The 23791-nt window shown below is 35.1% G+C and overlaps 1 protein-coding gene across 5 annotated transcripts in view; it reads left to right on the top strand.

Moving 5' to 3' along the window:
- The window catches only part of CAMSAP2 (calmodulin regulated spectrin associated protein family member 2), an 85853-nt gene that overhangs the window by 37996 nt on the left and 24066 nt on the right, over positions 1-23791 (top strand). For 3 of the 5 annotated variants that reach the window (XR_008974900.1, XM_057429276.1, XM_057429277.1), the window contains exons 3-7: positions 3637-3798; positions 4464-4547; positions 10254-10286; positions 14357-14498; positions 17679-17818. Coding sequence is in view for 4 of the 5 variants with exons in the window: in XM_057429276.1 (XP_057285259.1) it covers positions 3637-3798; positions 4464-4547; positions 10254-10286; positions 14357-14498; positions 17679-17818 (561 nt within the window). In the remaining variant the exon portion in view is untranslated. The remainder of the gene's footprint in view (positions 1-3636; positions 3799-4463; positions 4548-10253; positions 10287-14356; positions 14499-17678; positions 17819-23791) is intronic. The other 2 variants (XM_057429278.1, XM_057429279.1) reach the window with 1 other exon arrangement.

Raw genomic sequence — 23791 nt, 5'->3', positions numbered from 1 at the left:
TCAGTTTTCTTTCTACCCCTTTCTTCAAGTACCATAGTGGAAAATGGTGTTGTCTATGAGGGCAGGTCAAAAGAGAATTCCTGTCTTGAATATTGTTTAATGGAATATGAGAAATATCCTTAGCAGTAAGTATTAATGTAAGAGCTGCATATAATATGTGATATTTATCCATATGTCTCTGCATGTACTGTAATACATACACCTTTTGCTTAGTACAGTTTTTAATGAAGTTGTTTGCAGTCCTTCAAGGGAGATGGAGCAACCTCTGTAATCAAAAATTAGGCAGATCGGCAGTCGTGCTCAGAATAATTTTTCTTCTACAGTTCAGTAAGCTGCTTAAGTGCTGTGTAACCTACATTACAGGACAGAAACTAATGAGTAATTACATGAGATTGTAAAGATTAGTAAATTAAAACCCTTGTGTTCTGTGCAGGGTGTAGCTGGGAAAGACAAAGCCATGTTTGTGTCTTAGGAAAAGTATCTCAAAAAATCCAGCATCTGGTATTTTATTTCTTTTATATTTTGTGGTGTGCCATGTAAGACTTTAGTACTTTGCACCATTGCAGTATACTGAGCAAAGAAAGAAAAGATTTCTTTTTAATTGGATTAAACCAAATCTCTGCATAACAGCTTCGTGATAAAACAGTGTATTACTTCCTGTGCTGTTTACTACTGCTGTGTTGAGGTTGATTTTCTTAAGATATTTCTCTACTGGACTTGTATCCTATTCTGTGTAAGTTAATATGTTACTGATTTTTTTTTATTATTATTTCTCTAATATATATATATATATGTATATTCAAAATCATGTGTCCTTATTCAAATTTTCCTTGCTGCAGTTCTGGATGTGGGAGGTGTGTGACAGCGTGAAATCCTGCCTTGGGGCTTTTTTTTTTTATGCTGTACATCAGAATTCTGACATCTTGGAGGAAATGGCAGCATTTAGGGTACCATATTGTTACCAGTCATCAGCAGTGCCAGGGGAGATCCTTCAAGCACTGTATTACAGGCCTGTCCAGAAAAAGAAGATATTGCTGAGCAACTGATTCTAGTTTCTGCCCAGCTCAGAACAGAATCTTTGTTTTCCCCTCAGTATCCCCTTAGTTGCTTCCTTGTGATATAATTCAGTCAGAACTCTGGATCCAACTAGTAAAAGTGACCTCTCCCTCTGCATTTTTAGCTGTATCTAAAATATACTGTTCAGTGAGAGATGTACCAAAAAATAGGATCTTTATGTACTATTTACTGCTGATAAACCCCTATATCTGGAAGAGTGGGATACTATTTTTGTAGTGCAGTTTTTAATTTAGTCTGTCTTGTTGAGCTTAGTGAATTAAAAGATGTAAAAGAATGCAGTTTATCTTACTCTTTGCAGAATAATTGGAAGAAACTCAGCAGAGTTGTTTGTGGAATTAAATGGTTTTCTCTCTTGTATTGTACCTCCTTAAAAATGCAAAACCACAACTTTTTTAAGTATAAGGTATCTCGTGCTCAATTGTTGCTTGCTATTTTCTAGGGGAGAAATCCATAGATGTTAGCAGTTTTTAATTTTTTTAGTATTAAATTACTTATAAGGGGGGGGGGTGTCTAAATGAAAAACAGCAGGTTTGCAGTTTGTTTCTCAGGGTGATAACATGGGAGTTGACTCAGATTCTTCATTTTATTACTATTTTTTTTTAAATATCTCCTTTTGAGAATCCTGCCTGGATTTTAAAGAAAATAATTAAGTCATTTTTGATACTCTGAAGATACTGCAATCTGAGCTGGAAACTGCTGTAAAACTGCATGGATTTGTATGGTTCACCCAAGCTCCGCAATCCCTCACAAGGTTTTAGGACTTTATTAATAGTAAATGTGATTCTCTTACCTGAATTCCTTCTCTGCACTGCATTGCTGGGACAACAAAGGAGTGACTCTTTTGTATCTGTGTATAGAATTGTCACATTTCACACTGGGGTGCAGTTTCTTCAGGAGGCTCTTAATGGGCAATACTCTGTCTTTTCCTTCTTAAATACTTTGGGTGACAAGAATCCAGCTCCCCAGCTCTTTCTTTCATTCACTCATAAGAACTCATATCAGTAGTTGTCAACTGAAGGTCTGTAAATAAATCCATAAGGCAGATAAATTTGGTGAAAAGAGTTTATTCTGAATAAGCTGGTCTTTGGTGGCATGAGTTAAGAGGCACAGCTCAGCTCTGCTATTTGTGCTAAGAGCATGGATGGGGGTGTGTGGCAGATGGGGCACTCGGGTCACATCCAGGGTCCAAAGAGAATGAGCTTATCCCAGGAAGGCTGGCTGTCAGGAACAGTTTTGTGAATGTCTTTAGTAGATAAAATGATTGCCCCTGGTTTTGGTCAAACAAAGAAACTTAAATGTGTGGTGCTTGCTTCTGAGGCAAGCATCATCACTTTCATTGGCGGTACAAGCACCAAGGGCAGCACAGGTTGGGTCTATGCATCTTTTTCCTGTTGGGCATTCTGGAATAAATGCTGTGCATATACTACCTTAACTATAATGATTAGATAACATATTGCTGTGTGACTCATGTTGTTCATTGCTGTTGCCATGGCTGTTACAGCTACCTTGGGAGATGTTTATATGAATATTTTGTTAATAGAATTGAAGTGATGGTGTTAAGTGTTTGGGATCTTGTTTGCATCATGAGCTGTTTAAAGCCAGTTTTTAAAAAAAAATACTGTCTTTTGAAATTGTTCTGGCTTGTGGGAGATGTTGCTTAATACTTAGCTGTTGCTGTTCTTACTGTGAAGCAGGAGCAAATCTGTTTAGCTGTAGGCACTGCCTCTACACACAGCCATTATTTTCTTATTCAGTCATAAGAATCTAAAGTAAATCCTGGTTGTCATCTTTTTTTGTTGTTTTGGGTTTGGCTTTGGCTTTGGCTTTTTTACTTCTGGGGGGTATTTTTAATTATTGCAAATTATGAAATAGCCATTGTCTTTCAATAATGACACCAGGAGAAATATATCTCCTCTTTTAACAGCAGCTGCATTTTATTTATCAGTATCTTCTTATTTTAAATCTACTGTTGCATGTAGAGGTGCATCTGCATAACATAATCAGTTTACTAGAAGAAAACTTAATGCTTTCTAAAATGTTGGGGTTTTACTCAAGAATAGTATAATTGCATCTTCTTCCTGTATTATGCCTTTAAAACCAGATCAACTTCCACTTATTAATGCAGCATTTTCATGATGATGAAGGTTGTTTACCAGTCAGTCTCAGCTTTTATTTCCAGTACTAGTAACACTCATCAGGCAGGGGCTTTTTGTTTTTACTCAGGTAGCAAGCTTAAGAGAGCTCTTCAGCTTCATTAAAAGTGAAGTAATTTTTGAATCATTAAAATTGCTTGTTCTTTCCATTTCCAGTTCCTTACTTTTGGTGTTAATATTGTTGCAGAATTTATAATTTGCAATCAGCTTTTTTTTTTATTTATGTCCTTGTGTTCCGTGCTGCGTTCTCAAATCTGTTATGTATGTTTGTCTTCGTTTGTCTTTCATTCAAATGCTGACAACCAGACGGAAAGCTTCTAGCTGTGTTCAGAAATGACTTATAAGAAAGTGATCTTTTGATTTGCAAACTAATTAGGTAGTTTTCAATTGCTGCTTCTCTTTGTAGAGTGCTCACTTGGCCATGATCGATACTCTTATGATGGCATACACTGTAGAGATGATCAGCGTTGACAAAGTCATTGCATGCAGTCAGCAGTATTCATCCTTCTTCCAACCTACAGATCTACCTTATGACATTGAAGATGCTGTCATGTACTGGATAAACAAGGTATGAGTACTGGAAAAGCAAGCTGTGATTTTTCTTTGTAGTCTATATGATTCAGTTAGAGATTAGTGGGTAGGATATGTATGTATGTAGGTATATGAAGACTGTCTGATAGACTGTTCCTACATCTGCTGTGTTTGGATAATAAAAAGCAAAGTTTCAAGGAATAAACAAGTTAAGTGAACAAAAAAAGTGGGACGTCTAAATAAAACACTGTCATACGCATTACATACGACATCTTAGCAATCATTGTCATGTTGAGATGTCATGACAGCAGCTGCTTAAGATTCTCTGGCTCAGAGAGTTGTTACCTCATTGTGTAATTTATCATGATTTAAAAGCAAGGTATTCTGTTTGTACTCAAACACATGTTGCTTGAAGCGATCTCCCTTCACTGCATAATCAAATGAAGTAACAAGGATGTGCTGTTAATCAAATATGATTAAACATAATAAGGGGCAGGTTAGTTTGTACAATGTAAAGCTAACAAGTAGTGACCCCAGACTGTATCTGAACTGATGTTTTCTGATCTGGCTTCAGGGCTATAGTCTGAAAATTTTGTTTCATCTTTTCAGTTGGTGGTGGTGGTGATCTAGAGATCTTTTGGAAACTTGTAATTTCTACTTCTTTCTTAGAACAGACCACTGAATGAACTGTTTTGTGTCTAGGTAAATGAGCATTTGAAAGACATAATGGAACAGGAACAAAAACTAAAAGAGCATCATGGTGCAGAATCTGCAGGAGTTCAAAAGGTAGGAGTAAGACTTAAAATCCTTTAAAAAAAGAATAAGCATTTCATCTGTCAACAAAAACTACTTGCATGTAGTACGTACAGGTAAATATACATTTGCAGACATTGAACTTTTGACTGCACGTGAAAGAAAGCAAAGTTTTAGTATTCAGTCATTTTGCTATTAGTTTTATTGTTTCCATGAATATACCCATTTAAATGTAACACAAATCAAGTTGCACTTTTTATTCCCAGTTATCCTTTTTGACAAATAAATATTTCATATCAGGGAAACATCTTTTATGTTAGTCCTAAGGAATGTATTAAGGTTATTTATAATTTAAATAACCTTATTTATTATTTATTTAATTAATTAAAACTGTAGTCAGATCTTTTAATTAAAAAAAACCTACATTTTTACTCATCGTTTTTAATGTTTTTTTTCTTGTGAGTTGCATGTACCTCAAAAGAAAATTCTGTGCGTTGCATCATGGGAAGCATTGCTGTGGCTATGATCCAAAATACTGGTTGATTACAGGTTTTATATATATGATAAAAAACAGATTACATTGGATTCTCTTTCCTAACAGGATGTTCTTTCCTTTTGTTTGTGGAACTCAGTTAATTAAAAAGCATTATACCCATCAAAACACAGAAGGATATAATACTGTTCCAGAGTATGTTAAAATGCTTGCTTCAGAATGAGATCATTTATCCTATTGTGATATAATTAGTATTGGGGAATTGGTAATCAATTTGAACACCCTTTGGTATTAACCCTGCTCTTGAATGCAGAACAAATCTCCTAGCTACTGCAAAGCTGTAATCCTAGCTCCATTTTCATGTAAGCAGCTACCTCAGTTTGAATGCTACTGTGAAGGAGTTGTGGGATACCTGGCTAGATTAGAAGCTCAGCTTCAAAAAGTATAAATGCAAGGAATGGCTTTCCACTTGTGGCTTCTTTTTAAATATAAGGAATAATTGAAAGCTAATTGCTATGTACGTGACTCAGCAAAAGAAAATGGTATTTTTCACAATATAGTGTGATCCTACTGCGTATATCTTGATATGGAAAATTTAACCTGTATTTAGTAGTGATAATAGCATAGAAATCTGGAGAATAAGATATCATTGACCAGTTCATCTCTCAAATTTAGATAAAACAAAGTAAATGGGGGATAGGGAGATAACCTGTGGTCCTCTGTCCTCTAGTGATTTTTCTTTATCCTGAAAATAATAGTGGGAAGTTTTGTGTGGATTTTAGGTCACTTTGAAATATGATAATAGTTTTTAAAATAGAACGCTTGGGAGTCTTAATTTGGTAAACAAATATATATCAAAGGGAAAATTCAGAGCAATGTCATAAAATTATCTGTATTTGTAAACATTCAGTAATGTTTATGTTCCTTTATAGTTTGCATTTTATATTAGGAATAGCAAGATAAAATTTCTAGTTTATAAACTTTATAAATTTTAGTTTATAACTTTATTGTCAACATTCTTGAAACAACTCTTGAGACTTGTGTAGTCTGTACCTCTGAATGCATAAATGGGACAAATTCACATAAAAATGGTATATGCATTTGTAGTATTTTCGTATGAATTGTGAAGCTGTAACACAATCAAAGCCCTAGTCTGTTGGTCGATATACAAATGCATTTGTGGCTCCTGTCAAGCATCTCCTAGTATTTATTCCCAGATACCCAGGTGTTTTTCCCTAACTGTCTTCATACTGCATCAGGCCATGCATTTTTCTTTTTATAGCTCAGAATCAGTGATATGGCCTGTTACTTTATGGAATTTACCTTACCTTTTATATGTCAGCAGAGCTGTGAAATATTTATAGCTAAATTCCTCTATCAGGTTTCAGTATTGCTGAAATATGTCTATATTTTAATCTGAATAATAATTAGTATGATTTCCTTTTATTTTTCCTTCATGCTATGCCTGGGTTAGTTATTAGTATCAGCAGATACTAATCAGGGGGGATTGTATTCTGCCTTTGTATTAACTGAAGTAGTAATATTGCATGGTTTTCCATTTTTATGGGTAAATTAAATTATACTTCTATATATTAAGTATAGCATTTCCATGCTCGCATTTCAGTTGTAGCTTAATTCTCAGTACCTGAATTCATTTGTTTTATTTTCTTTTTTTGGTGTTTTCAAACTCCTAACTGCTGCTTCTATTTTTATTTTAAAACTTGGCATGAAGGGGAACTGGAATGTTTCTTTATTCATCTTTTCTGCCTTCCACCATCCTTCCACCAGGCTGGGGCTCTCGTTTGTAATTTAGGTCTTTTGTTACCAACAGCAGTTCAAAAAGTGATGATTCCATTCTAAAATTAAAGAAAGTTTGCAGTCTCCCTTCTGCTCTAGCCAAACAAACACCTTCGGATATTTAAGTTTCAGAATTTCTAAGGTGTGGTCAGGTTTTGAACCCGAACTAAATTTAAGGATGTTTCTTACGCTGATTTACAGACACAGCCAAACAAACATAGGGAGAATGGGTCATTCTAGTCATTAGGGAAAGCTTTTCTTTAGTTCTAGCTTCTGGCCAAGAAGCAGCAAAGTTGCATGCCTAAAAGGTGACCAAAGGTTAATATGTGAACTTTTTAATTATGTTATGACTTCCTACTGGCATAAATTCACCAATTTATCAGTTGTGGAAAAATAATTTCAACATAATCCTCAAGCCTGCCAAATTAATGCTTTACTATCTTTTTGCAATAAATAGTAAATCTCTACATTTCTAAAAAATTGTCAACATTATTTACACAGACTAATAGATGACAAAACTGATAAGATACACCTATTTTCTATTTCTGGATAGATAAAACCAGTATTAATTGATCATGAGATGTTCTTTTGTTTTCTTTCACTTTCTTCTGCCACTAGCTTTCTGTAGAAGATAAGAGAGGAACCAGTATGCATGATTTTTAGTTCCAGGTAGTCCTCTGTGGATCTTGATCAGCTGGTGATTTGTGGTAACCTCATCTTTCTCTGGTAGTGTCTCTGCATCTTCTTTCAGAATTAGGATTTCAAGTTTTGTAGTGAATAGATTTTGGTTTTCAGACTTCCCTTGAGTAATATCCAGTGAGTGTATGGTTGCACTGGTTAAACTACTGATTCTTAATGTAGTTGAAGCTTTCTCAAAAACCTGTAACTTTTCCATCTGCTTTTATGATTTACACTGAATCCATTTTAAAAGATTTAAGCCAAATCTATGCAAATCTTGTGAGAGAAACAAATGTAAGAGTATTCTTCCAAAGACATGGATCCCTTAAATGTGGGTTGTTGGATCTTTTTAATAGTTTAAACAGTGCAACTTCTTGTGTGAAGGTAAAACACTAACTCCATAGTTCTACTTTCAATTCAATGTGTCATAAATCCACACTGCTAGCAAAAGCTAACCTGTCAAAAAGAAAACTTTGCAGCCGGATCAGCTTGATCCAATTAATGCAACTAATGCACAGCTGCATGAACACAAATGATGGTGCAAGGAAGACAGCATAAACAAGTGTTTAATGAAGGACAGGACTACCACTTTTTGGCATCATAGAATGAATTTATACTGAGCTAAATTTATAATAGTCATGCTTAAAACTTTTTTTTAGGGGGATTAAACAATCTTGTAAAACTGTAAGCCCTCAACCTGAGTTATTGTTTATTCTGTTGTGGGTTGTTTTTGTGTTTTTTTTTGGGGGGGGGGGAGGGTTGGTTAGTTTTGGGGGGGCTCTATGTTTAGGTTTTTCAGGTTTTTATTGCTTGGGGTTTTGTTTTTGTTTTTTTTGAGAAGTCAGGATTCTTTGATCTGGTTTATAATATGTTATTTTTTACAAAGTTCAGGGGAAAAACGTTTTTTTTCCTGTTGGCATAAAGTACCAATTCAGCAGCCATTGAATCCCCTTTATGTTCTCCAAACGATTTCAGCTTTTCTTTATCTCTTTCCAAGTGCATTTACAAAGTATGTATTTATAAATCTTACAGTATGTTTGAATTTAAACTTCATTATCTTGAGTCTTTCAGCCTCTTGAAGCATATTCATAGTCATCTCCACCATAGTTTCAGCCAAGTGGCAAGTAAAAATTTATATTTCATTGCTAGTTTTGAGTTCAGTCTGTACTGCTACAGAGAGCTTGTCTTTGGAATTGAAACAAATATGTGGGGTTTTTTTTCAAAGAGTAGTTCTTCAGCCTACCATTACATAGGTATCGACAGACCTTTTGAGTCCAGGTATGAAATACACTTCACCTTGATAAATCAAAGAATTTTTCTATCCGGGACCAATAGGCAGCCCAGATCTGATCTCACCCAATTTATCTAAAACTTTGCTTTATGATACGTTTTAGAATTCCTGATGGCATTTGAGAGTTAAGACAGCTTGTTTTCAAATTCATGTACTTGTCCATATTTTGACTATATTTCAGTAAGGTGACAAGAAACTGGTGAAAAATTGGGTAAATGTCTAGAGCCACACATGAGCATGCATTCTGTAGTACATTCTAAGTGGCTTTGGGGTTTTCCACTGTAACAGTCCGGTTGAATGGAGGAGAATAATGTTGAGAATAGTCATGTTACTATGCACACATACACACCCTTTTGTGTACGATTGCTTTTTTACATAAAAGCTTGGTTCATTGCTGTGGTTACTTCAGAGGGCTTATAGAAGCCCAGTATTTTGACAACTATGTAAAATAATAAGCTTCCATAACAGTTTTTTCCATACTAAAAAACTTTTTCACCATTTCCAGAAAGTATTTCTTTTAAGAAAAACCCAGAAAGAACTGCTTTTCTACACATTAGTATTTTTTTTTCATTCCTATAATTAAACCAACAGTGTTGATGTTTTCTATGTGTATTTATAATACTGTTACATGATGGTTTTTTCTTAATAGTAAAAGTATTATGCCAGACTAGTGTATAGACTTACAGAAAAAATCACTGACTTCATTGTACTTAGGATTAAGCTTTTAAGTAAAACTTTTTTTTTGCAAAACTTTCATTTAGATTTTTTTTATCACGTTAGAGTTTAGATTTTTATATATGCTTTCTGATAATTTCTCTGCCAGTAGCCAAAACCCCGTCTGCATTTCAGGTCATTGCACATCATGCAGCTGATGCTAATGTGATTTGTCACTGCAAAAATATAACTGCCTGCACCTCTTCTTGTTCTGAAAACTGTCATATGCTTTGTTAAAAAATATTGTTGAATGTTATAAACAACTGTTTGGCTTGAAGTAGCTAATGCAAACTTCACTGCAATTGGTTGTACTATATACTACAGTGTGTTTATACCTTTTTTCCATTGCTTTAGCTTCCCTGCTTTCCCGTATGTGCTGTTGGAGTTCATTTTGATACTTGTGATATCATGACTTAAAGTCTCAAATGAATTCTTCAGTCAGATTGCATATGTAGGGTACAATTAGCTGGGTGAAAATATTAAATGGCATTCATCTGACAGTCTTACCTGTTCATGTGGGAAAATTACAATGTTCATCTATAAAGACTGAAGACATTTCACCAGTGTTATTTCTGCTAATTAGATCAATACACTGAGGCTACAGTGCACTAATGCTTATGTTAAATTAAAATTCACTGTTATATAAAACTGAGAATGTTAAAAAAATTGCTTTGTAAAATTAATTTATGAAATCTGATAAAATGTTCCTTTTTGTTTTTTTTTTTGCTTTTTGCTTTTATTCTTTTTTCTACTGCTTCCTCTGAAGTCTCCTACCAAATGGTTTTGGAAACTGGTTCCTGTAAGTTTGCCCAACTGCTTCACTTTGATCAAATAGCTTATTTTGGGAATGGCTTTGTCCATGTCATGCTGGTCTAGGCATTCATTTCATTTGTCTCTACAAGATAATTTTATAAGAGATTGTTCTACCAAAGGTGTGCATAATTCAGGAGCTTATTTTGCAAGGTAGTCTGTGCAAAATAAATGTAAGATGTGATGCTGGATAAGGCAGTCAAGTTCTTCATGGGTTTGTATAAGGCAGTGCTACCTGTTACTAACTAATGTCAAATGATCAAGTTTTTTGCAAACTACTTTTTCATCAGCTTTCAGTAGACATACTCTGTTCGATTCTGACTCTGTTGTAAGAGACATGCAGAAATAGTTTTTGATTGTTTATGCTACATGGACTCTGAAATTTTCTGATTTAACAATATGCAGCCATCACACCATTTCTCTAGAATTGCTTTATTTATCATCTGATTCAAGACTACTCTTAATCTCTCCCAACACAAAGTAACCCAAAGCAGTCTACTTTTAGTGAGACTATACTAAAAGTGATAAAAAGTTAACTGTTAAGGTCTGCAACAATAATAAAGTTTGTGTTCGCTGTGCTGTGTCACCTTGGGTTACTTTCCTCATCATATAGTTCACCCCTGAAAGCATTCAGACTGTTTATACTTTAACAGGTTTGGCTGGGAACAAAATAGTCAGCTGTTTAGGTATATAGATACTTCTGGTCTGAATTCCAAAGAACTAATATTGATCTATCTTTAAGGGTTACCAAATAACTGGTCTAGCAATCCTTCAGGTATTTGTTGTCATAACTGGTAAAAGATTGTTCATACATTGCAAAAAGAATTAAAAATAACAAGGCAATTGCATGTAGGTAACAGAAATTACTTGGTGTCTGGAAAATCAGTTTTGAGTGCTGTATTCAGCAGACTAGTCAGTATTCCAATTCATAACAGTTTATGCTATGTAGGCAATTTCTCTGTAGTGCTATCTGTTACAGTTGTGACACACAAATACACTGCTCTTCACGGTATAGTCCCTGAATTAATTATTTTTTTTTTTAGTTAAGATAGCATAATTAAAAGGAGATAAAAATGGAACACCCCCCCAAAAAAAAAAACTGATCACAAATTTAGACACATTTTTTTTGTTTCATTCCTACAAAATAAGTGCTACTTCAGAGTAGTTTCAGAATATGTTTTTGTTCTATTTTTGCCAAAAGTGTTAGTTTACTAATGGTTCTCTTCCATTGCATAAAAATGATGCCAAATAGAAGGTATTTCATCTCCTGAAAAGCTAACTCCAGTTTGCCTGCCAGCTATATATAAACAATTTGAAGTAGTGATGTTTATGTTACTTTGAGCTTGTTAGTTTAGTAGATACAGTTGAAATGCAGGTGCTACTGATAATATAGTAGGAAGACAGTGGCTCAGGCTACTCTAACAGTGCAGCCAGGCTTCTGATCTCTTCCTTTTATGTAGAGCAAGTGTTTCATAGTGAGATATTCCTGAGCATACAGGCAGCTGAAAACTTTGAGAAGTAAATTTATAACATGTTATCTACTGTATGGTAAGTGGATAAGAGCATTCATTATTAATGATTAACTTGGAATACACATGAGCACTTAAGACAGAGTAGCTGGTGTGCTGTTGGTTCATCTCTAACTGACCTTGTTCATATCCAAGTGTCTCAACTACACCTAAACTTGTTTTAAGTGGAATAAGCTCAAAGATGTTAAATCAGGATTGTTTAGGATCTCAGAAACAAGATGTCTGTGTTATCATTTATATTTCAGTTAGCACTAAAGCTTTATAATAAACGTAGAAGTTCATCTTTTGCATTATTGCATCCATATTTAATAGCAAGCATTACAACTGATGAGAGGTTTCTTCAAAAAAGAAGTTTATTTAAAATGCAGTGTGATTATCAGTGTCTCTTCTTTTTCAGTATAACTACTTTTATCTTTTCAGGCAAATTGAAACATGATGCCTGTTACACCCTAATGAACATAGCATGTTGGGTTATATAAGTTTATTTTTCTTGAAGTAACATGCCTGGCATACACTCTCCAATGAATTAATTTCTCTTTCTAGCTCTTTAATGATAAGACACAGTTTCCAGCATCTGCAGGCACTGTTTATAAGGCCAGTCAAAGCATCGTTAAAGTGGCAGTAGACTTTTTCACAGGATTTAGTGTACAAGACCACTGTATTATCCATTTCTAGTATTTTTGAATATTCCAATAAAAAGACACTATTCAAAATAATATAAATTACACAGGGCTTGTTGGACCATGGTTTGAGTCCATCTGTATTCTGTATTTTTTATGATGTAATATTTCCTAGACTTAATTTTAGTCATTTTGAGGAGGAAGTACTTGGATATATTAGGTTGGTATTTGAAACTTACAGTGGGGCATTGGATTGGCATAGGGTGAAAAAGAACAAACTTTTGCTGCAAGGATAAGTGGTCTATTTTGTTAGAAATAGTAGGGAGTATTACTAATGTGGAGAAAGGAATATTAATAATGCATGAAACATTAACATGATTTTGTTTGGTGTTAGTGAATATTTCCAATAGAATGCAAAAATGGCATTTTCATATTTATACAGTATACTTGACATGCAAGCACCAGGATGTGACAAGTATGAAATAAAGACTAACTCTCAGGGTTGGGCTTTTTTTTTTATAATTATTTTAATTGGGTAAAGGCTAAGTTCTGTGGGCTAAATACAAGCCCTTTATTTTTCTGGAACTGGTGTGTCTGCTGCTGCCAGGTTAGACTCGTACTTCTTGAGCCACTTAGAGGAGACTAACATGCACTAGAGATAATCGCATGTGATTCTTGACAGAAATCCAGTGACAGTAAGTAAAGCCTTCAGGGTTAGTCTGTGGTTCCACACTAGCAAAGTTAGCTTAAACAATTCTCACCTGTAAAACCTCCAGCTGTGCTCACTCATTCACAGCTGAAACAAAGGAGAAGAGAGATGTTGTAGCTGCATCAATGGTCTTGCCAGGCAGCCCCATCAGCAATTGCTCCAGCATATCTAAAAGGTGGAGAGTAGGAGATAGGGACTGTCAGCTTCAGCTTTGCTGGAAAAGTAACATCCATGAAGATTTTTCAGAGTCCCTGCACAAAATGTTCCAGTTTATTATGTATAGATGAACAAAAATAGTGTAAATTTAACTTAGAAATACCTTGGCATCCTCTTGGCATCTGTGATATGAATGCAACAGTAATCTTTCATATTGTTTTAAAATAAATCTTAGGAAATTATATTAACCAATTAAAATCTGTATCACTTTCTTCCACCTCCATTTGTTTTCCCAGGAAGAAGTGAAAAAATAAGGGAAATGAATATCTTTTTTTAAGTAAGCCTCCCTCTCCCCCCTCCAAAAAAACCCCATGAAAAATATATTCACTGCAGATAAATGCTATCTTGGTATTCTGAACTAATGATCTCTTTATACATCAAGTTGTTTTCAAAATGCTTTCATTTTATAATGGGCCACTGCATGGTCCTCACACTTGACCATTAATGCTTCTCTATATTTATGACTACTTGTAGTGCAAATGCCAGTAATAAAAATAGAGTTGATCAAATGCAGATTTCCTAGTTTCTGAATTTGTCATATGAATGAGATTTGGGCAAGGTTCTTAAGTGTGTTAAGTTCACAGAGTCATTTGACTTGCCAGTAAACTGAAGTTATACACCAGCTAAGGATTTGTCTCACTGTGTTTACACACAGATCATTTCTGATTGTATAACAATGAGTATTGAATGTTACATAAGGCTTAAAATATGATTTAATTCAGCGTGCTATACAGAGATCATCAAAATTTGGTAGTTTTGAAGGAGAGGCTCAATATTAGCATAGTAGGTTCCTTTCATTTTAAGTATTATTTCTGCCATTCACAAGGGGGCATAACATGAATAGTTTAAAGGGTTTTAACACTGAGAATATTCAGTTGTTCGAATACTGCTTTTCCACTAACAGGGCATAAAACCTACAGTATAAATGTTTCTTCATATGTTTCAGAGTCTTTGTCTCTCTGAATTTCTTCATTCTGTATTGTAGGCTCGTTACAGGAAGGAGCAGACATTGCTTAAACAGCTGCCCTGCATTCCGTTGGTGGAGAATCTGCTTAAAGATGGCACAGATGGTTGTGCTCTAGCAGCTCTGATTCACTTCTACTGTCCAGATATTGTTAAACTAGAGGGTACGTCTAACATGTCTCTATGCTTGTAAAATTATGTCCATGAAAGTTTAAATGTCTGTCTTTGATAATTATGTGGGAAAAAAAAGGTGCTTAAATGTGATACAGAAGAGGCAAAATTTGAGTGGGGTTTTATTTAATACTACCTTTGTACCCATTTATTTTTACATTTAAATAAAAGCAACCAAGGTGTCCTTCCATGTTGTGCTTATGTTATCACACTAATATAAACATAGTAGGTCATATGATTATAGAATCTGACTGTGACAACATATTTGCCTTTGTGTCTGAAACTTAAAACCACCTGGAAAACTTTTATTCTTGAAGCTGCGTAAGCTTTCTTGTGAATCTGAGAAGTTACAGATTTAAAACATGGAAAATGAGTTAGTCAAGCCCAGCATAGTTGCAGTGCATGGCAGATAGTTGCTCTCTGGGGGGGGGGGGCGTTTACTTCATCTGATAGTTAACTATATAATTTATAAAGTAAACAAAAACATGCAGTCTAGTACATATTGGTGATGTGCTGTTCTATAACAACAGTTGTCTCTGATAATAAGCAGCTTCATCTTGTTCTTTTGCTCAGTGTCCTAGTTAAAGTCATATCTTGGCAACTGAGAGCCTCATGTAGTTATAAAATGTCTTGTCAGCTAACACCCATCATTTTCTTCCTGTGTTCTGTCCATAATGCCTTTGATGTCGTGGGAACACTTTGAAAGAAGCATCCTGAGAAATCCAGGAATACGAACAAGAGTATAAAGCTTGCTAAGGACTCAAATTGGAATTCGTATACACAACCACTTTGTAGGAAGCTTGCAGTGCAGTAGACATTGAAGATGAAAGACACCAAGATGCACGCATTCACCATTCTTCTTAGTCTTGTGAATTTTGAAAAATGTAACTTCCAATTTACATAAATGTTGTAGCCAAATACTGTTGTACATGATTAGGCAAGAATTAGAACTTGGGATAATGTTGAATAGGGCTAACACCTAATTCCATCTTACTGTTTTAGCATAGCTGAAAATATGGACAGTCTGAAAGATCTTGTATACCTCGCATGACCACATACATACTTACCAGCAGATTGCTCCAGCATCTGACTTTAAACAGACAAGGCATATGTTGTCTTTGGAACTTTCGTGTTAATGTTGTTAGGTGTCCTGACAATGTCTTCCCTAAATATACATAAATGTGCCTGTCATTGTCTCAGAAGTAAATTCAAAGGTACTCTGAAGTGACTAGCAGCTTTTCAAAAAGACTGCCCATTTTCCCTGTATTTAAATAATACAATTTTTGATGCATGTTTAATTTCATTGAGATTTGGTTCTGTGTTAGAACTGAGGAAGGCAGCTAACAAAAATACATATGCAAAAATGCTTAAAAATGCATTAACAAAAAAGAAAAAATACTAATCTAGAGTTCTTTGTAGTCTGAAATAGTGTTTCTTCTCATCAAGACTTTATTTAACTTTCAAATCTAGGTTTCCTTCAAGGAATACAGGATTAGAAAGGACTCGTTATGTCAGTGTGTCAAGAAATTGGCTATTGTATGAAATTATATAATCACTTTCATGAATTTATCATGTTTATAATGTTCTACTTTAAAATTGTCTAGCTCTTTAAAATCTGTACTTTTTCTTACCCAGTGTTGCAGGGCTCCATGTTTTTTGACAAGGTTTTAAATCGTACTCTGGTTTCCTACCCAAATGTGCTTGTAGCCTGTCTACCTGCCTTTTTATTGCTCTTCCAGCAGTGCCCTTTGGCTTCAATAGCTTCTAATCTGATGTCTACATTTATGATATATTTTCTTTTCCTTGTTCTGCCCTGGCTACTGAACCAACCCTCTTCAGTCTCCCCTTCCGAGGTGGATTTCCATTCTCATTATTATCCTCAGTAGTCTTTCTCTGCAACTAGTCCAGTTTCAATTTATCTTCCTTGAATATGGATGGTCATAATTGTACCCAGACTGGCATCTCAATACTACTTCATACAGTGCTTCTTTGTCACTTCTGGAAATAGATCTTCTGATACATTTTAGCATCATGTTTGCTGGTTTTCGTAGCTGCATGGAAAGCTCATAAACATCTTTACATTGGCTAATACATGGTATCTTCTTACTCTCTATCACTTGCAACCAGTGAATCACATTAGAATTTGTTAGATCAGAATGCATGATTTCACATTTAGTATTACTAAACCTAATCCCATTTTGTTAGTTTAGTCAAACTTTTTTTTTTATATTGATCATCATCTGTGGGGTTGGGATGATGGAATATGTCCGATATCCTCAGGATGGGAATCTTTATCCTGATAGCGTCAAAATAGGTTCCTAGTCTGAAGAAACCTTTTATCCTAAACACTTTAAAAGTTAAGTGGAGTTCTGTCATACACTGTTGCTTTAAGAATAAAATCTGATGCATGCTCTGGAAGTACAGTAATTTTCTTCTGTCCTTTTTTCAAGGACTTTTTTTTTTCTTGGAAATTATAGCTACTGAATTTTCCAAGAAGCAGTTATGAAAAGAGAGCAGGAGGAGGTTAGCTGGGCAAAAATAGTATTCAGATACTACTTTATAACTTCACTAGTCTGTTCACTGCTGCCACTTCCGTGTCTTTAAATGGCACTTTAAAACAAAAGGTGATAATTCATGATCCTTGTATAATCTCATATCAAACATCTAAATACACAAAATCAAATACTGGTATTTTTGGGAAGATTTGGGATTAATAGCACTAAATTGTACTCTTAGGTCTGTATGCAAAGACAGAGAGCAAGGATGTATGGAGAACTTTGTGAAAAAGATTACGTTTCCTACTGCTGTTGTCGTATAGGAAAGCTAATTGAAAAAAACTTACATTGTGATCAGACATGGGTTTTCATTATATGGGAATAGCAGAAGTTAGAGTGTAACTCCCATTTTCACAAAAGGCAAAACAGGAAAAAAAAACCCAACAACTTGTTAATAGGGGGTAAAAAAATTAATGCTTAGAAAAATGTCTAAAAATATAATACTGCAAAGATAAAATATAGTCATCATTTCTTAAGTTTCTGAAATAGAAAAATAAAAGCTGTAGGGGCCAGAGGCCGGAATTTATCCAGAAAATGCTCAAGAATCCAGCAAAGCAAAAAGTACTTTTTGCAAATCTGCACCTGTATCTAATCCTTGCTTCTGTTCTTCCTTTCTAGATATTTGTTTGAAAGAGACAATGTCTTTGGCTGACAGTCTGTATAATCTACAGTTGATTCAAGAATTTTGCCAGGAATACCTTAACCAGTGCTGCCATTTCAGTCTTGAGGATATGCTCTATGCAGCTTCTTCAATAAAGGTAAAAAAAAAAAAAAAACAAAACCAAAAACAACAAAAACCAGTAAATAGATAAGTGAAACTGAGAGCAGTGTCCACAGGACTGTTTTGCTAATGATATATTTAGTCTTTTTTGGTCTTCTGCTAAATGAAAAAGTGTGGCACTGCATGCAACATGTAGATTCCAGCAGCAAGTAAAACTTGCAGCTTTGTTTGGCAGTTATGTTGTTATAGTAGTTCTGAAATATTTTTAAAAAGCACTTGTGACAGTATTTATAAAAACCTTTGATTTTGGGGAAACTATTTCACATTTTGTCTCTTTTCTTATAATTTCATTTTTAGCTAAAGAATGTAACCTGTGGTATATCTGTTAACATGTAATAATGTTCTGCATTAGTTTAAATTTATTAAAGCTTTAACAAAAGGACAGAATATTTAAGAGTTGTTTATGGAATTATTACTCTTCTTAATCATTTCTGCATACAGAATAACTTTATGATTTTAAACCTTAAAGCTTTTTTTCTCACTTTTCTGAAAATGTAAACTTCTGAGTTAATTTCATTATAATATCTAACGGCTTTATGCCTGGAACACAGCAGGAACATGATCCCAAGAACTATAGTTGTTTGAATAAGCAGTTAAGTGTTTTCAGTCATTCTAAGATTTCACTCTTTTAGAAGGGGGGGGGGAACACACTGATTTTGCTTATTCTATCATTTTTAAGCCTGTGTGAAAGGACAAGGCGTAATCAAATTATTTCTTGCCTGATTGTAACTTTAGTTTTTCAGTTTTGTGTTTCTATAAGACTTTCTTCTATATAAAATAACCTTTGTTTGCTTAAGATTCTTGTTGGTCTGCCTTTAGGGAATGAAATATTATTTTTATGGAGGAGTTATATCCACTGCAGATGGGATGTAACGGGTTTCGAGATATTAGAGCCATTTCAATGCTTTTATAGCTATCTCAGAAGCAGAGCCACAGAGGCCAGAGCTTGAATATAGCTTTGTCTTCTGTAGGGTTGAACCCAATCCTTTTCGAGCTGACAGTGCGAGTAAGGGCAGTAAGACTTAAGTGTAGACTACTTAGCTGTTGCTTTTTTATATTGTATATGCAAAGTTGCCTAGTGACAGCTTTCAGTCAGCTTTTGGGGGTTTTTAATTCAGTGATTACCTACATCCTTGTAAAATGTCTGCTGCATTGCAACCTCTTGTTTGTAGTTTCCCAGCACATGGTCCTGCAACCATATTCAGTGATCTTGAGTAAGACTCCTTCACTGCATTTTGATTGTTTGTCTCTGATTACAGATACGTGGAATAAATGGAATTCATTATTCCTCAGTTTCATTTGTGACAATAATACCATTTTTATAGTAATGGTTTGACTTAGTAATTTTGCTGTTTCTGAACACTGTTTTTAGAGGGGGTTTAGAGTTTTTTCAAATATTTTAGAGTATTTCTGCAACTGAGAAAGCCTTTTTGTGATCATGTTCTTACAAGTTGCTGTGGTGTGGTTACTTACTTAGACGTAAATGCTACAAAGAAAAGCTGCCAATTTTTTCTTCTGAAGCTTGGCACGTAAACTTTGGCTAGTGCTAAACTCTGTTTTTCCAGTTTTGAGAATTAATTTGCTTTCCAAATAAATTCAGAGTTAAAGGAGCTCTTTCTTAGTTTTCCAATGCATCTGATTAGAGTAAGTTTTAATAAATGTACATACTCGCCAAAGAATTTTATTGTCACTTTGAAAAAACTTGCATTTTAAATTTATATTTTAAATATTACACATTGAATTAAACTGCTTAGTAGCAGTCACCTTTATCTCCATCTACAAAATACATACCAAGTTTTAAGATTTGTAGAAGCATTGGTCTTTATATTCAGGTGACTTTGTTTATCAACAAAAATGTCTATTTGTTTTCAGAGTGACCCATAAGCACAGTAGGTGGCACTGTGCTTTCGTTTAGAAGTCTGCTATGTGTCATAGTGGTGACAGAAAGAATAAAAAGAACGAAACTGCTGATATGTTACTGTGAAAAGCCTCAAGAGAAAAAAATACAGTTGAGTTTTTCAAATTACAGTGCTGTGCCTTGTGTGGTCCTAGAAATTACACTGAGTGTCCTGACTTGATGCTAGTCCTTGAGAAGGAAGAGAGCAGCGCCTCTTTCTCTTAAAGTGATCAAGCAGAAAGTGCATACCTTACATTCTTCACTTGGCACACTTCACTGTCCAATTACATTAAATCAAGGTAGGTTGTAGATACTACAAGATACAGAAATTTAGTGCAGGACTTGACCAAGGTGACTGTGCCTGCTTTTGGCTTTCCCATCAAAATGCACAGAAACAAAGGTTAATTTAAAACTTTATTTAAGCATCCAGAGCCTTTAATGTAGGCGCTCAGATTTTGCAGCAGATGAAACTGGTTGCTTAGTTCTGCTTTGGCACAGAGAAGAAATAGGCTTTGTCTGGATTTCTAGACAGCTTTAATGTGTCGTAATCAAAGGAAATAGAAAGTAAGTTTTCTCGCTTCTCACTTGCCCGTTTCTCCTCCCCTGAGAAAAATACATTAGTGAAGTTCTTCATAAGATGTTTACTAAGGCAGGGCTACTAAGGTTCAAGAAAAAATATTGAATACATTCCATGGATGCTGGAGGCACCACCAAGGGACTGTACTGGTTCCTGGTTGTTTGCCTTTGAGACAGGCAAACACAAGTCAAGAGAGATTACACAGAAATAATCACAGTATTTTCTGAGTCCTCTCTGCATACTTAACAAGAGGAAAGAATAGAAAATCTTGTATCTCTCCCCAGTTGTGCAGATTGCTTTTTTGACCTGATCCTCCCTCTTCCCTTCTAAGAAGTTTTATCCTGAGATGGGATTTTTCTCTTTTTATGTATCTTGTTCTTCACCTACATATAGGAAATTGCATAGAACTTAAAGAGCTGGTTTGTTGTGTCTTGACACACACATGTTCAGCCAATGCAAAGAACAATTTTGTAGAAATAGAAGAACTTGCATGAAGTGCTATCACAGGAAGCACAAACCACCCTGCAGAACGGTTGAGACTACTTACTAATTTTGCCCTGACTGTTTATTAGCATTGCAGTGTAGTAGTATTTAGTATTTCTGGTTTGAATGGAATCTGTGATTCCTGAAGGGATGTTATAATGGACATGTATGGTCCCTGAAGAGAAAGTCCATCTCATATGTTCCATTTGTCATGAGATGCATGTTGAAAGTATTTCTATAAGAGGAAAAACACATCTTTGATAGTATTTGGTTAAACTTTTCATATTTTTAGATCATTCTCTGCTAATTTGTGTCAGTAGGACCATAGATTTCAGATCTAAAAACTGAGTCTAGGAAGTGATTTCTGAGGTTAACTTTCAAAGTGGATACTGACAGATTAAATTATTTGATGTTTGCCATGATTTGAGAGCGCACATAGGAACTTGGCATTGAATCAGTTGACGCACAGTTAAATCGTGTTTTGTAAGTGTTTCTTTAGCTGAGCTGTCAAAAACATGTGGGTTTGGGTGTTTTGTTTTGTTTTGGTTTTTTTAAATAGTGATCTTAAACTTGTGTTACTCATTTAATCTACACATACTGTACATTGTCTTTTCACTGACACAAGATTGAGTCAGGATGAGACACAGATCACAACTAATATTAGAAGACCTTTTAGTAATTTGAGGGCTGTTATCAATAGAATGAATCCATTATTAATAAGAGAACTAGTCAAACAATGCACTAATTTGCTCACACAGTTCACACTGTCAATAATTTTTACTGAGCTAGGGTCAAACCCAGTGGCCTCCCAGAAGTAAGGGGTCATACTGGCCCACCAGTAGCTTTGGGGAAGGTGTCTAGAAACTCCCACAAGGTGTTCAGTTGTCTCTTCACGTGTGTATTTGCATAGAATCTTGTACTCTCTGTCTGCATGTAAGAGGTACTGTCCTGTGGTCACAGGATGGATGCTCCCTGTCTTTGGCCTGCTGTTTCATGCAGAAGGCACATTTGTTCAGAATGAAAGCTTTCTGAGTGTGAAATGAAGCAAGTCTGAGAGATGATTGCTGTTTCTTGTCTGTGAAGGGTTTTCCTCTGACCTAAATGTGAACCAGACTCTAAATTGTGCAGAACCACAGCTAAGCACATGGAATAGGTACCTTATTTTTGCAGTAAGTTACTAACCAGAGCAGACAGAACAAACATGTACTGTCAAAGATGGAGAGGCTAGTTCCTGAGCTTTCTTCTTCCTTTTTTTGCCCCCCCCCCCCCCCCCCCCAAATTGCACAGGAGAATATAATATCTAAAGGATTGTTTTATGCTGAAAATATTTATTGCACTTGAGCAGTTTTGAATACTTGCACTTTCTGATGTAATGTTGATGGCGACTTCACAGATGACATAAGTAGAAGATGGAATCAGCATCATGTCCTCTGAGATGTGAAAAATTGTGTTCAGTTTTTATATGATTCATCATATAGATAAATCCTAGAAATTAAGTGCTAAACAATAACCACACATGTGCAGCTTTCCCTCCAATCTCAATGAAAAAAGCCACTGCAATCAGGCTGCTAACCCAAGCCTGAATTTACAGTTGAAGTCCCTGTAAGCATACATATGTATTCCTTAAGGACCTGGGAGAGCAGCTGGCTGTTTGGTGAGGCAGTTAGGTATGCATGGTGGGAGTCATGATTTGTTTCCCATCTGTCTGGTTCAGAAGGATTCAGGATCAGGAACGAAGAGGAAGATTCAACCAGGGAACAGTTCTGTAAGAGGAGATGTCTCTCCTGAGAGGGACCAAATGTTCCTGACTCATTATTTAAAGAGAAGCAGCATGGTTTGCTTTCACCTATGTTAATCAGCCAGTTTTCCCTCTTCTTTGTTCTGGTCTGAAACAAGATATACGGGAGTTTTCAACTTGAGTTGCTGTGGCATTTATTAACCCGTAGCAGGAGATACGAGAAACTGGTAGTGCAGGGATCATACACAGAACTGTAATATGGCCTTGTCAAGATAGTTTGAAAACACTCCAATTTCCTTGAGTCTTGATGCCATTTATGTTGGCAATTCCATAACATAGAAACTATGGATTTGCATTTGATGTAACTCACTTTCCTGGCCTACTGAAGAGAGATTTTAATGTGCATTGTGGTAGAAATTTTACAATGTATACTTACGTTCATTTTGAGAAAATTTCTACAAGCATCTATGGGTGCTTTTGCATTTAATTCTAGTGGTTTAAAGCCCAATTAGAAATTATTTATGTCATTTGTATATATGACCTTGTAGTTACTATTCTATAAATATGCAGATCTAGAACCTATAAATATTAGAAGGGTTAAAAATTATTATAAGTGGCAAGATTGGAAGTACTATTTTTGTTAGCTCATTTGATTTAAAAATTAATCATTATTTTAAAATTATGGAAGAGTAATAGATGTATTAAAATAACTTTTCTTTGTATATAATTTTACAAAGCAAGCTAGCTGATACCTCTTTGTTACAGAAGCAAGTAATGACTTTAGATTTTATACTCAGAATACGGGAGGTAGTTTTGTTTTGTTTTCCAAAAGATAGCCTTCCAAAATTTGGTAAGCAGTTAAACAGAAGGATTTTTATGGCACAGCACCAGAAGATGGAATACATAAAATGTAAGCAGTAGTACAGCTGACTGCGTACATCCAATGAAAAGTCTGCACATAACAAACTGGAAAAATTAAATCAGGATGGTTAGCAAATAAAGCATCTATAAAGCTGCAAGTCTGCCATCTGCTGTTAAGTGATTTTGAGCCTGTCTGAACTGTTCAGAGCTTAGGGTTTTGCTTTTACTACTATGAAAATACCGTTATGCTTCTGAGTATTTTTGTATATATGTGCATGTGATAATCATGATTAGCTTTTAGAAGTTCTGTTGGCATAATCAAGACAAAATCTGTGGAAATAATACCTATGTGCTTTTTAGCCCTGGGTAGCAGGACTGCTACAGACACACAATT

The sequence above is a fragment of the Pezoporus wallicus genome, unplaced genomic scaffold (assembly GCF_028554395.1).
Source record: "Pezoporus wallicus isolate ANWC-B61680 ecotype Strahan unplaced genomic scaffold, APGP_CSIRO_Pwel_v1 contig_593, whole genome shotgun sequence".
Classification (NCBI taxonomy): Eukaryota; Metazoa; Chordata; class Aves; order Psittaciformes; family Psittacidae; genus Pezoporus; species Pezoporus wallicus.
The sequence above is the reverse complement of the archived record's forward strand: the minus strand, read 5'-3'. Positions and strand labels throughout refer to the sequence as shown.